Source organism: Danio rerio, chromosome 20 (genome assembly GCF_052040795.2).
Source record: "Danio rerio strain M-AB ecotype USA chromosome 20, GRCz13ab, whole genome shotgun sequence".
Classification (NCBI taxonomy): Eukaryota; Metazoa; Chordata; class Actinopteri; order Cypriniformes; family Danionidae; genus Danio; species Danio rerio.
In genome coordinates this window covers 47,158,265-47,174,047 of record NC_141040.1, presented here as the reverse complement: position 1 = coordinate 47,174,047, position 15,783 = coordinate 47,158,265, and the positions used below count along the sequence as shown (strand labels likewise).

The 15,783-nt window shown below is 37.8% G+C and overlaps 2 protein-coding genes and 1 long non-coding RNA gene across 5 annotated transcripts in view; all 3 read right to left on the bottom strand.

Moving 5' to 3' along the window:
• The window catches only part of LOC147839443 (uncharacterized), an 837,962-nt gene that overhangs the window by 217,774 nt on the left and 604,405 nt on the right, over positions 1–15,783 (bottom strand). The window lies entirely within an intron of this gene.
• efr3bb (EFR3 homolog Bb (S. cerevisiae)) overlaps positions 1–15,783 on the bottom strand; it is a 1,037,141-nt gene that overhangs the window by 930,658 nt on the left and 90,700 nt on the right. The gene's annotated exons all lie outside the window — the stretch shown is intronic.
• The window catches only part of si:ch211-203k16.3, a 37,865-nt gene that overhangs the window by 10,278 nt on the left and 11,804 nt on the right, over positions 1–15,783 (bottom strand). For all 3 annotated transcript variants that reach the window (XM_087298894.1, XM_087298896.1, XM_087298895.1), the window contains exons 4-6: positions 9,028–9,488; positions 3,929–4,163; positions 942–1,079 (exon numbers count right to left, since the gene is read on the bottom strand). In XM_087298894.1, coding sequence (XP_087155020.1) covers positions 942–1,079; positions 3,929–4,163; positions 9,028–9,372 — 718 coding nt within the window. In that variant the 5' untranslated portion in view covers positions 9,373–9,488. The remainder of the gene's footprint in view (positions 1–941; positions 1,080–3,928; positions 4,164–9,027; positions 9,489–15,783) is intronic.

Genomic DNA, 15,783 nt, shown 5'->3' with positions numbered 1-15,783 from the left:
TATACAATGACTTCACTAATTACCCTAACCTGCCCAGTTAACCTAATTAACCTAGTTAAGCCTTTAAATGTCACTTTAAGCTGTATAGAAGTGTCTTGAAAAATTTCTAGTCAAATATTATTTACTGTCATCATGACAAATATAAAATAAATCAGTTATTAAAAATGAGTTATTAAAACTATTGTGTTTAAAAATGTGTTAAAAAAAATCTTCTCTCCGTTAAACAGAAATTGGGGAAAAAAGTAAACGGGGGTTAAAAATTCAGGGGGGCCAATAATTTTGACTTCAACTGTATTTATTATGTATAATAAATGAAACACATAATATAAATATATGTATAATACTATATATTATTATGTATAAATATAAATATATATAGCCCCAGCTAGGCCAGTTGGCATTTCTGTGTGGAGTTCTGGTTTGGGTTTCATCCAGGTGTTTCGATTTTCCCCACAGTCCAAAGACATGCGCTATAGGTGAATTGGGTAAACTAAATTGGCCATAGTGCATGAGTGCATGTGAACGTGAGCGTTTGTGAGTGTTTTCCATTACTGGCTTGCAACTGAAAGGGCATCCGCTGCATAAAACATTTGCTGAATAGTTGGCGGTTCATTCTGCTGTGGCGACCCCTGATAAATAAGTGACAAAGCCGGAGGAAAACGAATGAATGTAATTAGATATAGAGGCTAATAAATAAATTGAATTTTTTTTAAATTAAGCGTTTTATCATTTTTTGTGTGTATAAGCAGTATTTTATTTATAATAGTTGTGGAAAATTCTTTCCATCCTAAACAACATACATTTTGATGATCAGCTGAGACTATATCAAGAATACTCTCAATCACCGCAACCAACAAAAACATCAACTGCCTCAAAGCACTATGCTCTTGTTTACTGTCAGCCATTACTGCAGGTGTTGTACAGTACTGTATGTTTCTTACCGTCTGTGTCCATATCACAGTAGACTTCCACAGGCATAGCCCCTAGTGAGGGCACCACGGTGTAGATGCCAGAGCGACGAACGCCATTATAGTAGATGGAGGCACAGTCGATAGGACAGTTCCTAACATTCTGCACCTCTGAGGTCAAAAGCACATACAGATATATTAACATAAAGAAAACCAAAAATCAGTAGATAATCATTCTAATATTGTTGGCATTAACCAGGCTATGGGTTGTCACCCTCTGTTGGTGAATGCTAGTAATTAACAATTAACCCTTTAAAGGGAAAAAGCCCTGTACTGTTACTACAAGTACTACTAGACTTTTATGTATACACTGTTTTCAATTATTTTAGAAGTGATCATATGTAGTTCTTCAGCCAATAAAGCTGTCTTTCTGAGATAAACTAAGATTCTGAGAAAAAACTAAGATTTTTGTAACTAAAATGACTGATTTTGTGGCAGTTTTTGCAATTATTGTGGCAAGTTTTAAGACATTTACTTTATTATTTTGCTGTGAAAAGTTACACAAATTTACAGATCTTAATTTATTATTAATTTTCTGACCTTGAGAACCACTGAACTCTGTACCCGTAAAGCCTGTTGTATCATATTTGAAAATGAAGCCAGTTGTTTAATTTCAATTAAAATCAATTGTTTCATCAATTGTTTGTGTCTGTGCATGTGTGTGCGTGCGTGCGTGCGTGCATGCGTGCGTGCGTGTGTGCGTGTGTGTGTGTGTGTGTGTGGGTGTAAAAAAAGAAAGAGAGATGGCTCCCAGCAGGCACAGGGGGTCAACATGACATCCGATGACTTTGTACCCCAATGTCATGAGGACGTTGAATTTTCTTCAAAAATGAAAATCAGGTTGACATCAGAACCCAACGTCAGGCCAACATCAATGTCCAACGTTCAACCGAAAATCAACTAAATATCAACATCTAATGATGTTACAGCTTGAAGTTGTGTGGACGTTACCCCTATGATTTCTATCAGATGTTGGTTTTTGGTTGCCATACCTGATGAATGAATGTCAGTATTTGAAGTTGATTTGAGATGTTGGCACAACGCTGAATTTTGGTCACTTTCCAACACAACATAAAACAAACCAAATATCAACGTAATTTGACATAAAAAATAACGTTGTCCTTAGAAACTAATATTAACGTCTTATGACGAATGACGCCAGAAACATATACAGTTAAAGTCAGAATAATTAGCCCCCCTGTAAATTTATTTCCACAATTTCTGTTTAACAGAAAGAAGTTTTTGTTTTTCAACACATTTCTAAACATAATAGTTTTGATAGCTAAATTCTAACTGATTTCTTTTATCTTTGCCATGATAACAGAAATTAATATTTTACTGGATATTTTTCAAGATACTAGTATTCCTAAAACGTGAACAAAACATATTTTTGTTTATATTAGGGCTTTTATACATACATTATACATCATAATGTATATAAAATCATGGATGTAATTGATGTAAATCGATATGAAAAATAATGTAAAAAAAAAAAATAAATATCAAAAACGCAAATAATTTTTTGGCCTCTGAAACTACTCTCTGAAAGTATTGTATGAGGATTTTGTGATGACACTTCATGAGATTTTCAAAACTCTTTTAGCAATGTATACTATTTATACCATAAATCTTAAAAATCTTTATTGAAAAAACAAATTCATGCAGAAGTCTTTTTTAATAGCTAGTATCTGAGGCACAAGCTATAGTATCTGTTTGTTAAGTCTGACATCATGCAAAGCAGCTTCCAGATCCAATCGCTCTATCAAACTGATATGGGGAGGCTTAACAAATGGAAATAATAAACATTTACAAAGTGCTGTAATACTTTCGAAAATCCTGATCGCAACATATATAGTAGAACCGTCAGATGGTAAGAAAGTGATTATTTTTTAAATAAATTGTTAAAATATTGATGTCTGTGATGCAGCAGGTCCAGAGACTGATGTATACACACTGTTTTTATTTTTAAAAATCATTTAAATGTGTGATATGACTAAAACAACCCAGGCTCATTACGGACACATACCCAGGTATACATTTCTTGCGATACCAAAACACAGAGGTACGTCTGCTCGCAATTTTTTTTGTATTTGCAAATTCAGAGACCACCGTGAACACTCTTTGATGATCTCAAATTTCTCTTGTGCATCCCCTTCCCACATAAATCCACCAGAGGGTGCAATATACACTTCAGCCAACCAGGCCAGCTTGCTGTCAACTGACTGACTGACCCACACCTTTCCCTTAACCCAACCGATAGTGTTTTCAAAAGCAATCTAGAAAATGTAAAAGCCGCCACAGCTGTGTGATTTTACCACATTTGCAGTCTGTTGTTTATTGCTTTATCTTTTGCTTTTGTTTTACCTGGTTTCTGAAACCGTTCTTCACCAGATTCGAACCCCGTTGATGCGGTCAACTTAGCTCTATATCCCAAGTCCATCAGCATACGTGGTGAGCCAACTGATAACACCAGAAAGCCTTCCGTACTGAGGTAATCAATCAGCTGGTATAGCTAAAAGAAACAGAAGCCATCGACGGCATCATACCGCCCTGTAGAATTTGTTTTAAAGACAAAGTGCAGCAAGACGTAACTCTGGTTACATAACTCATGCTCTCCAAAAATGTAGACAGGGGTACATATGCACAATGAGCCTGTGTTGGACCAAAAAGGGGTCATAAACAAATATTCTCTTAATACCGGGAGCAGTATTCATCCATAAGTCATGACTTAACAAGCAGATAAATGCTTTTCTTTTGTGTTCGACAGATGAACGTAACTCAAACGGGGTTGTGAAGGGTGAGTAAATGAAGACACAATTTTCAGTTTTGGGTGAACGATCCCTTTAACAAGGTGAATTGACAACATGGAATAATATTATCATGAGGTATTTCAAGCTTGAACAACATTCTGTTGTCTTATAATAGATCTGCTTTTCCAAATCCCCCCAGACGTGGCCTACCGGGATGCAGGGCCTCCTGTGCGTTGACGAGCGGGCTGGTGCGCACGATGTTGATCATACAGCCGGGGTTACGTCTGACTTTTTCCACCAGCATGGATAGGTTATGGATCTGGGCCTGGAGGTCATAGATCAAGGAGCCCTGGATATGCAAGAGGGTCGAAGCCTCAGCGTAATGATTTTCCAGCTCATGCAATCTCTGCTCAATAGATGAACTGTTACGGTTCTTCTCTTCACTCTGTGAAAGAGAAAAGACAAACATCACGACTCCTAATCAAAAAAAGTGACTTAGAGAAGTCAATTACGGTTAGCTCTACAAAACCAGTGCTTCTCAAGTGCATTTTGTGTGTGTGTGTGTGTGTGTGTGTGTGTGTGTGTGTGTGTGTGTGTGTGTGGGTAAGAAGCCAGGAGAGAAAAGCAGACAGGATCTGGTCGTGTGGGTGTGAGATGTGAATCATCCCCTCTTTAACAGCATCAAGAGCTTAAGGGTTCATACTAATGAAGGCACGTGTAGAGAGGTAAGGACTCCTCTCTGCTAATCTTGTTAGCCTCCGGGTCAAGGAGACTTTAGGCTGAAAACTGTCAAGCTGAGATGACCAGAGAAACTTACTGAACCACTCAAAGAGGACACTTACTGGACAGAGAAACAGCAGTAGCTACAGCAGGGAAAATTACTATTGAACGGGTCACCATTTTTCTCAGAAAACACATTTCGAAAGGTGCTGTTGACTTGAAAATTTTCTCAGATGTTGGAAGCAACCAAAGAAATCCATATATGCAAAGAAAACAATTCTAATTAGTTTACAAAATAAGTTATGTGTAATAAAATGAAATGACAAAGGTAAAACGTATCAAACACATGAAGAAAGGGATGAGTAGAAATGCAGTGAAAGCCCAGACAGCAGCTGAAATCTCTCAGTGGTTCTTCAGCAACCCTCTGCCCTTCATCAGTGTGAATGAACATTGGCTGCTTCAGTCCAACATCTACATTCTCAGATAATAAAAATGAGACCAGGGTGGAAATTTCACCCAGACAATGATCTAAAACACAGCCAAGGAAACTGTAGCTGTAGAATGGCCCAGCCAATCACCTGATCTGAATCCAATATAAAATACAAATTAAAGATCAGATTTGATAGACGAGACCCACAGAACCATCAAGATTTTTACCCTCTGTTGAAGTCTGTGAAAAACTCACACCTGAGCAATTCATGTGACTTCATTCTCCATATGAGTGTGTTTCAGCTGCTATCATTAAAAAAAAACCTTTTATATAAAGTATTAAATACAGTTCAGTAGTTCAGCACTTTCTCCTTGTGTCATTTTATTGTTATTACACATAACTTATTTTTCAGATTTTGTTTCGTTTTTATGTTTGTATTGTTTTACTTTTTATCAAAATCTGGTTCATTTCCATGTCAACAGCTCCTAAATATTATTCCCAGGAAAAAACATGACGTATTCAAAGCTCTCTCAGAGAAAAAATCCTACTTGGTTGTGTGCATAAGATTTGTTTATGCACATTTACAAAATGTAACAACCAAAGAAATCTATATATGCAAAGAAAACCAAACTAATTAGTTTACAAATTAAGTTATGTGTAATAAAATGAAATAATCCAGAGAAAAAGCATTGCAAACATGAAGAAAGGGAGGTGTAGAAAGGCAGTGAAAGCTCAGACAGAAGCTGAAATCTCTCAGTAGTTATTCAGCCACCCTTTGCAAAACTGTAAATGCACAATTACAAAATGTATGCACATCCTGGCATTTCTGCAAAGCATTTTTAAACTTCATATTCCAAAATGTGAATAAACAGATAGGTGGATGTACAGTTACATGGCTAATGATGCTGTGAAGTCACCTTTATATCTGTAGCGCTGTTTATTGTAGATTGTGTCAAAGCCACTATAAATTAAACAGGAAATATTAGTTGTTTAGTTTGACATGTTTTATGTAGAGGCGACGCAGTGGCGCAGTAGGTAGTGCTGTCGCCTCACAACAAGAGGGTCGGTGCTTGAAGTCCTGGTTGGGCCAGTTGGCATTTTTGTGTGGAGTTTGCATGTTCTCCCTGTGTTTGCGTTGGTTTCCTCCAGGAGCTACCGTTTCCCCCACAGTCGGAAGACATGCAGTACAGGTGAATTGGGTAGGCTAAATTGTCAGTAGTGTATGAGTGTGAATGAGTGTGAATGATTGTGTATGGATGTTTCCCAGAGATGGGTTGCGGCTGGAAGGGCATCCGCTGCGTAAAAATGTGCTGGATAAGTTGGCGGTTCATTCTGCTGTGGCGAAGGAACTAAGCCGAAAATTAATGAATGAATGACTGTTTTATTTAGGCAGCATGGTGGCTCAGTGGTTAGCACTGATGCCACACAGCAAGAAGGTCGCTAGTTCGAGTCCCAGCTTGGCTGTGTGGAGTTTCCATGTTCTCCCCATGTTGGTGTGATGTTACGATGTTGTTAAAGAGTGTGTGTGTGTGTGTGTGTGTGTGTGTGTGTGTGTGTGTGTGTGTGTGTGTGTGTGTGTGTGTGTGTGTGTGTGAAGAATTCACCTGATGCCCTCACTGACCTGTGGGTCAAGCTTTCTGATCCTCAGATTAACTCTGGAGCATTTGGATACCAGCCTGAGTGTTTCCCACTTACTCCAGTATGAGTTAAACTGTAATAACTATATAAGAATTATGGTGAAACTTTACAATAAGGTTTCATTAGTTAATGCCTTTACTAACATGAACTAAATATGAACCATACTTGTAGAGCATTTATTAATTATAGTTTAACATTTGCTCTTGTCTTATTTGCTTATGCCAACTGGCCCAGCCAGGATTCGAACCTGCAATCGATTAACCACTGAGCCACCGTGCCATCCCAATTGCATTTGTATGTTAGTAAATGCATTAACTAACATTATCTAATACAACCTTATACAGTCCAAAGACATGCGGTACAGGTGAATTGGGTAAGCTAAATTATCCGTAGTGTACGAGTGTAAATGAGTGTGTATGAATGTTTCCCAGAGATGGGTTGCAGCTGGAAGGACATCCGCTGTGTAGAACATGTGCTGGATAAGTTGGCGGTTCATTCCGCTGAGGCGACCCCAGATTAATAAAGGAACTATGCTGAAAAGAAAATGAATGAATAAATAAATGATTTTGGACATCACAAAGGCGCAGTGGGTTGCGCGATCACTTCACAGCAAGAAGGTTGCTGGTTCAAGTCCCGGCTGGCTCAGTTGGCATTTCTGTGTGGAGTTTGCATGTTCTCCCCGTGTTGGCGTAGGTTTCCTCTGGGTGTTCCAGTTTCCCCCACAGTCCAAAGACATGTGGTATAGGTAATTTGGGTAAGCTTAATTGTCCGTAGTGTATGAGTATGTGCAAAAGGGAGTGTATAGGTGTTTCCCAGTGATGGGTTGCTGCTAGAAAGGCATCCGCTGCGTAAAAGATATGATGAATAAGTTGGCGGTTCATGGCGCTATGGTGACTCCTGATTAATAAAGGGACTAAGCCAAAAAGAAAATGAATGAATGAATGAAATGCAAAACCACTAAAGGTAAATATAATTAGCCCTATTCAAAATTATATATATATTTATCTTTATTCTCAGTTTCTCTTGACATATAATTAAAATGTAATTTTTGCTTTTATCCAGTAAACTGTCTGTGGCATTTCTTCCAATTGTGAATGAAAATGTTGTCATTTCGAGCATTTCTGAATAAAATAACAGCTGTTTCATAAAGATCAAGTGTTTTTATTTTACGATTTGAAGATTAGTTTGATCATTTTAGACATCATGTGAAATTTGAATATTATCTTTAAGTATTTCCCAAGTGCAGTTCAACAGAGAAAAGAATATTACACCACATTTTGAAACACTATATTTTTTCTAATAGCTGATTTCTAATAACTGATTCCTTTGATCTTTGCCAAGATGAGAGTACATGATATTTGACTAGATATTTTGTAAGATACTAGTATTCAGCTTAAAGTGAAATATAAAGTTAAACTAGGCAAGACATCGGACAGCGGTGGTTTGTTCTGTAGCTTATCAAAACAAATTCTTAAGAAGGCAAATAATATGAAAAAAATTTCTCTCCAGTAGAATATATTAGACAATACTGTGAATAATGTTCTTGTTTTATTAAACACTCTCTGGCCTTGACGGGCATTGGTCTCCCTGTCCCCTCAAGCCTGCTGTATCATATTTAAATATCAAACCATAAATTCATTCAGTTTTCTTCAGCTTAGTCTCTTATTTATCAGGGATCGTCACAGCAGAATCAACCACCAACTATTCCAGCATATACTTTAAACAGCAGATGCCCTTGCAGTCGCAACACAGTACTGGGAAATACCCATACACTATCACATTCACACACACACACACACACACACACACACACACACACACACACTGATACACTGCGACCGATTTAGTTTATTCAATTCACCTTGTCCGCATGTCTTTGGACTGTGGGGGATACTGGAGCAAACCCACGCGAACAGGGAGAACATGCAAACTCCACACAGAAATGCCAACTGGCCCAGCAATGACTCAAACCAGCGACCCTCTTATTGTGACAGTGCTAACCACTGAGTCACCATGCTGCCGAAAATGAAAACAGTTTAGTCATTTCTCCTATAGCCAGCTGAATCTGAAGTCATAAAACATTTATATAAAGGGGGCGCTAGTGTGCATGTCTTAGGGATAGATTTATAGATTTAGAGTGTTTATTTAGGGCTCTACTATGTGGCCTCAGTTAAGTTGCTAAATTACCTTGTTTTGTTCGACTTTACCACATTTAATGACCAGCGACCTTCTTGCTGTGAGGCGACAGCACTACCTACTGCGCCACCGCATGACCTATGTAAGGAGATGTCTGAGTCAATCTTAAGAGGTGTGAACAATCGCTTTGATGTTTTTAAACTCAACTTTCAGCAACTTGTGGCTTCAGAGGCTGAACTACAAGTCTGTTTAACACATCAGAAGGAGTGCCAACTAGGCGAGCGACTTTTTAGAGACTAAAATTTCTCAACAATCACTAAAACGAGCGCACTCCTGCACTGCAGAATAAGGTCAATAGTGTATAAAAGTGCTGAGTGCTTCTCACCTGCAGCTCTAAGACTTTGACTCGATGTCGATGGTTGCGCAGCTCCTCCTGCAATTCAGAAACGGTCTCCTTGAGTGCTAGGATCTGCTGTTTGCGCTCTTCGTTCTCATGAAGCCAGTATGACACCTCATCTGTACAGCGAAACATGTCAGGGCAGCGCTGCTCATCCAGCTGCGGCAAAGTGGCCATCAGCCTGCACATGCCGTCCTCCAGCACCTGATTGCTGTATTCTCCACACTGAGCCGTGCTGACCTGATGCGTGTGCAGAGAGTGCTGGTCATCGCTGGCGTGGGTCAGCAGGAACAGGACAGTCAGCAATAGTGCAGATTGAGGCCTGTCCTCCATGTGGTCGGCTCGGCTGACTCCTCTTCCCTGGGGGAGAAGGCCAGGGCACCAGCTCTCGGACCTCCAGTCTCAGGCCTGGGTAAGAGCAGGACACGCAGGAATACGGGACAGGTCACCTGGAGGGGAAATACACATCAAATGTAGGCAAAAAATATATTTAAAAAATAAATATATACAGAAGTCAAAATGATTTGCCTTTTTGAGAAGGTTTAGGAATGTGTTGAATTTTTTTTTCTCCGTTAAACAGAAACTGGGGATGAAAATATACAAGGGGGGCTAATAATTCTGACTTCAAGTGTGAGCACGCACTAGACGTTACAAAGACGTCAAATTGACAGTTTCCAACGTCAGACTAACTTTGAATTTTGGTTGTATATGAAAATCGAATTGATGTCAGAACTCGATGTAAGTTTGGGTCAGACTTCATCGTCAAGATTAATTTTATTTAGTTCACGACACAACATAAAATCAACCAAAGATCAACAGCTAATGTTGTTAGCTTTTAACATTGTATGGATGTGACATTATGACATTAAAGTGACGTTGAATTTTAATTAGGGAATAACACAACATAAAACCAACCAAACCTAAATGTCTACTGATGTTAGACTTTGATGTGCTATGGATGTCATACTATGACGTTAGAATGATGTTGGATTTAGTTAGTTAATGCTACAGTCTAAAATCAACCAAATATCAACGGCAGATGACGCTAGTATTAGATGTCAGTTGACTTTAGTATTAGACAACAAATTGATGGTAAATTTTGGTCACCTGACATCGCAACCAAAGTAGAACTAAAGATCAACGTTATATGATGTTGTGTGCCTGCTAGAATATATACACAAATTTAAAGTTTTGCTTTATCAGCCAAAATTTTAAAATATAACTGTAATTCAATAAAAGCACAAAAAGTAAGAAAAACACCAACAATGAAAAATGTAAATATCATTCTTAAGAGGGCATAATTTGTTTTAACGGTTTTTATTCTACCCAAAATAAAACAAATCAGACTTTTTCCAGAAGAAAAAATATTATAGGAAATACTGTGAAAAATTCCTTGCTCTGTTAAACATCATTTGGGAAATATTTTAAGAAAAGAGAAAAAACATCACAGTAGGCTGAATAATAAATTAATACATAAATGAGTCTAAATTTCTTTTCCTGAAATATTTTAAAAGCACAAAAAGCCTCTATAGACCATTTTGAGGGAAGTAAACCGTAACAATAGTCACAATAGCATGCTAACATATATCCTGTTTTACTTTTTTAGAATTCAAAAAGGTCCACTTGTTGATAAGTAATGGTGTGATAGTCGTTTTAACGTTAAGTTTTGATTAAATTGCCTCTTGCTACAGTTATGAAATGGATTGACAACAAGCAGGAAAGTTCATGGGCTAATGACCACCACATTGAAATAGTCTATAGCAATAATTATAGCATAAATATACAAAAAATATACATTTTGCTAGTGCAATGTTATTCTTTAGATGAAAAAGTATGCTAATCCACTGATTTTTATTAACTTTTTTTTTTGTAATCTTCAATCAAATTATGAACATTTGCTTCAGCTGTGTCAGTTTTATGACTTCAGCCACAATATTCTTAACCAAGCCCCTCTACATTTAGTTTGCTATAGGGAAATGATGTGCAAAAAGTAAGCCCCACCCCCCTACACAATATTCCCTTTATTCAAAGGACTTTATGCAGGTAAACCTCATTCCTCTGACCTCTAAAGGTGCTCTAGCTACAGACGCTAGAGGCCATGGTTTTTAGCCTCCTTATTAGAGCAATCAACTCCCATGCAAAGAAATGCTGGTTCGATCCCAATGGCTTGAGTGTGGTCTGGACAGGTGGGTTACACTAGGGGCTCGGGATGGGGGTGAGGTTTAGTGAATGTAACAGAGGTTTTCAAACATTTGTTTCCTTATAATCTGGACTAAACATGACAGAAAAAGAGCGCTCTGATTTTTTTTATTTTAGTTGACTTATCAGATTTTTTAATGACCTCAAAAAAGCAAAGTTTTTATAAGCAAAATATTTTTCTTATGAAGAGCCAAAAAACAAACTAGATTGAGGGCTGTGGGCCAAAGGTAAAAACAAGCAGGAAAGTTCATGGGCTAATGACCACCACATTGAAATAGTCTATAGCAATAATTATAGCATAAATATACAAAAAATATACATGTATAAAAACAAAAGGATAGACATTTATTTCATGATTATTTATTTATAACATATAACCACAAAAACATTCATTTCTTTATCTAATACTTACCTATATATCTTTATAAACTAACTGGCCACTTTATTTGATACACCTGTTCATCTACTCAATAACGCATATTTCTAATTAGCCAATCACATGGCAGAAACTCAATGCATTTAGCATGTAGACATGGTCAAGACGATCTGCTGCAGTTCAAACCGAGCATCAGAATGGGGAAGAAAGGTGATTTAAGTGACTGAATGTGGCATTATTGTTGAATCCAGACAGGCTAGTCTGAGCATTTCAGAAACTGCTGATCTACTGGGATTTTCACACTAGAGTTTGCAGAGAATGGTCTGACAAAGAGAAAGTGTCCAGTGAGCGGCAGTTCTGTGGGCGCAAAGGCCTTGTTGATGCCAGAGGTCAGAGGAGAATGGCCAGACTGGTTCGAGTGGATAGTAAAAGCAACAGTAACTCAAATAACCACTCGTTACAACCGAGGTACGCAGAAGAGCATCTCCAAATGCACAACATTTAAACCTTGAGGCAGATTTTCAACAGCAGCAGAAGACCACACCGGGTGCCACTCCTGTCAGCTAAGAACAGGAAACAGAGGCTACAATTCACACAGGCTCACCAAAACTTGGACAATAGCAGATTTTTAGAATCGTTGCCTGATCTGATGAGTCTCAATTTCTGCTGCAACATTCGGATGTTAGGGTCAGAATTTGGCCTCAACAACATGAAAGCATGGATCCATCCTGCCTTATATCAACAGTTCAGGCTGGTGGTGGTGGGGGTGTAATGATGTGGGGGATATTACTTGGCACACTTTGAGCCCAGTACCAATCGAGCATTGTGTCAACACCACAGCCTACACCACCACATCCATTTATTTATGACCACAGTGTAACAAATTTCTGATGGCTACTTCCTGCAGGATAACGCGCCATGTCAAAAAGCGCAAATCATCTCAGCCTTTTTTCTTGAAAATGACAATGAACCTCCACAGTCACCAAAACTCAATTCAATAGAGCACCTTTGGTATGTGGTGGAACGGGAGATTCGCATCATGGATGTGCAGCTGACAAATCTGGAGCAACTGTCAATATGGACCAATTCTCTGAGGAATATTTCCAGTACCTTGTTGAATCTATGCCACGATGAAAAAAAGTGATGATGATTATTTTTAATATTAGAGGTATAAAGAAGCTCATTTTCATATTCGTACTGAAACATTCTTATGCAAACTTATGAGACAGTACAGTGAATCACCACTTCTGGGGCCCAAAGCAATAAAACAAGGGTTATAGGAGCTTTTTAAGCATTATACCCTAGTGCTGCAACCCACACGCAGTTCCCACGTCACTAGAAAAGGTTGTGAAAAAGTCAGAGGAGGTCTTTTATTTTGTTGTGACATTTTAGTGAACTATAGGTCAGGCTGTCACAAATCACGCTGAAAGAGGACTAAACTACATGATCTGCCATTAAACCTCGGTGTGATATTTGAAGTAAATCCCACTAGGCATGTCCAGTCATGTCTCTGCTCTTACTGGAGGTCACCTGCTTCTGCTGATTAAGGCACGGGTTAAGGTGCTTTCGCAGCTGGGACACTTTTCTTTGTGCTTATGTGGGTTCAAGAACAAGGCAGAAGTGAAAGTATTTAACCTCCAGCTTCTAAAAATAGCTGCAGTAGATTTCTGCTTTCATTATCGGCACACGTTTACTTAAAATCCATCAAACACATTGGTTAAAAACACACATTTAAAGTGCTGGGTTGTTTTAAAGTGCACATGGAATAAATACTAATCATATTGATTTTGTTAGCTCACATTGCTAGTTTTGTGGTGAACAATTCATCTGTGCATGTCATTAAGAACAAAAAAAGTTTGCTCTTGTAATCGAAAATTTAAATCTGAAAATGCACTTCCTGTCTGTTTTCACTTAAATTCACAGATTACGTCTATCTGAGGTATTGGGCGTGGTTAACATACTTAACCACGCCCCTTCAACTGCCCGTTAAAATAACTCTCCCCCCAATCTTTCTGAATGAAATGCCTACTTTCCTACATCCAATCATCTTGCAGAAGAAAAAACAAGCCACACCCACTCTTTTTTCATTTAATATTCCGGTTTTCTAGGAACTGCGTCACAATATGAATTAAAAAAAGCGGCCGCAGCTTCCGGTTCATGTGGACTTTAACTCAAATCCGCATGAATTCAAAATGTACAATGTTTATTTTGCTAGTGCAATGTTATTCTTTAGATGAAAAAGTATGCTAATCCACTGATTTTTATTTACTTTTTTTTGTAATCTTCAATCAAATTATGAACATTTGCTTCAGCAGTGTCAGTTTTATGACTTCAGCCACAATATTCTTAACCACGCCCCTCTACATTTAGTTTGCTATAGGGAAATGATGTGCAAAAAGTAAGCCCCACCCCCTACTCAATATTCCATTTATTCAAAGGACTTTATGCAGGTAAACCTCATTCCTCTGACCTCTAAAGGTGCTCTAGCTACAGATGCTAGAGGCCATGGTTTTTAGCCTCCTTATTAGAGCAATCAACTCCCGTGCAAAGAAATACTGGTTCGATCCCAATGGCTTGAGTGTGGTCTGGACAGGTGGGTTACACTAGGGGCTCGGGATGGGAGTTAGGTTTAGGGGGTGAATGTAACAGAGGTTTTCAAACATTTGTTTCCTTATAATCTGGACTAAACATGACAGAAAAAGAGCGCTCTGATTTTTTTTATTTTAGTTGACTTATCAGATTTTTTAATGACCTCAAAAAAGCAAAGTTTTTATAAGCAAAATATTTTTCTTATGAAGAGCCAAAAAACAAACTAGATTGAGGGCTGTGGGCCGAAGGTATATATAAACATTAACATGGATCATTTCCTTAATTAATTCAATTCATCTTTATTTCAATAGCACTTTTAGAATGTAGATTGTGTCAAAGTAGTTTAACATAGAAGTTCTAGTAAACTGAAAGTCCAGTTTACATAGATGACGTTTAGTTTAAGTTCAGTTAGTGTAGTTTAAACACTGCTGAAAGTTCAAACACTGAAGAGCAAATGCATCAATGCGCAGCTCCACCAGTCTCCAAAATAAATAGAAAACATGACTTGAATTATATTACTAATGTATTTAATATTTTTTACATTTTATAATTAACGCATTATAATGAAACATAAGAATTCCATTTATAACACTATAATGAAGTTTAATGCTGAATACACTAGTCAATCCTGCCTTTGCCTTGATTTGCTCGCTGAGGACTTCTGAATTGTGGTTTATTCATTGAGCAGCAGTATGTTCATTTAAAAAGAATCAGATTCATTCATTCACAATACTTAATTTAAATGAGCCTTTTTGTAGCTTAACAATAAAACAAACAAACGAAAGTTCATGAAAACATTAGAAATGACGATATGTACAAAAGGCAATACCCCCGACATTACCCCCAGTCCTCCCTTACTTCTCAAATGGGATAGTGGACCAAATCAAAGGTTACCATGGGCCAACTAGTTTGGGGAATGGTAGGTTTAAACATTAATAAAACACAATAGGTTGGACATCAAATAAATGAAAACTCCAGAAGGTGTGTACAGCTCACTTGAAGCTCAACTCCCACCCACTCAGAGTTGACCAGCCCATTTAGAGCTGGCTCCGACCTCCATTTAAATACCCTTCTCCAAAAAGCAGCTCAGATTTACTTAGATAATTGATGAACAAATGGAAATGAATTATATTTACATAGTAGTTTATAAGACGAGCACAGACTACTAGAATGTACAGCGTGGAAAATCAGTATTGAACACATCATGTATTTTCCTGGGAGTGTTTCTGAGAAAAATGGTGACGTTTTCAATTTTGTATTTGTTGTATTTTTCCCGCTGTATCTGCAAACTATATCTTACTTTGCTTTGGAAGGAAAGTTGGATTCTTACTTGTCACAATGTCCGAGAAATCCATAAACAAACCCAAGTTTATTTAAAATGAAATGACTACAGCGCTTAGACACAGATTTTCTTTAAAACTGGCAGAAGAACAATGTTTCTCCAATACCTGCTTCAACACTACTCTCCTCACGAGAAGTCCCGTGAAAGTTAAGGATAATAAAGCATCAGAAATATAATCAGAAACATAAATTTGGCAGGAATTATAGTACTTTTAGTTATCAATTGAACAACATTTCAA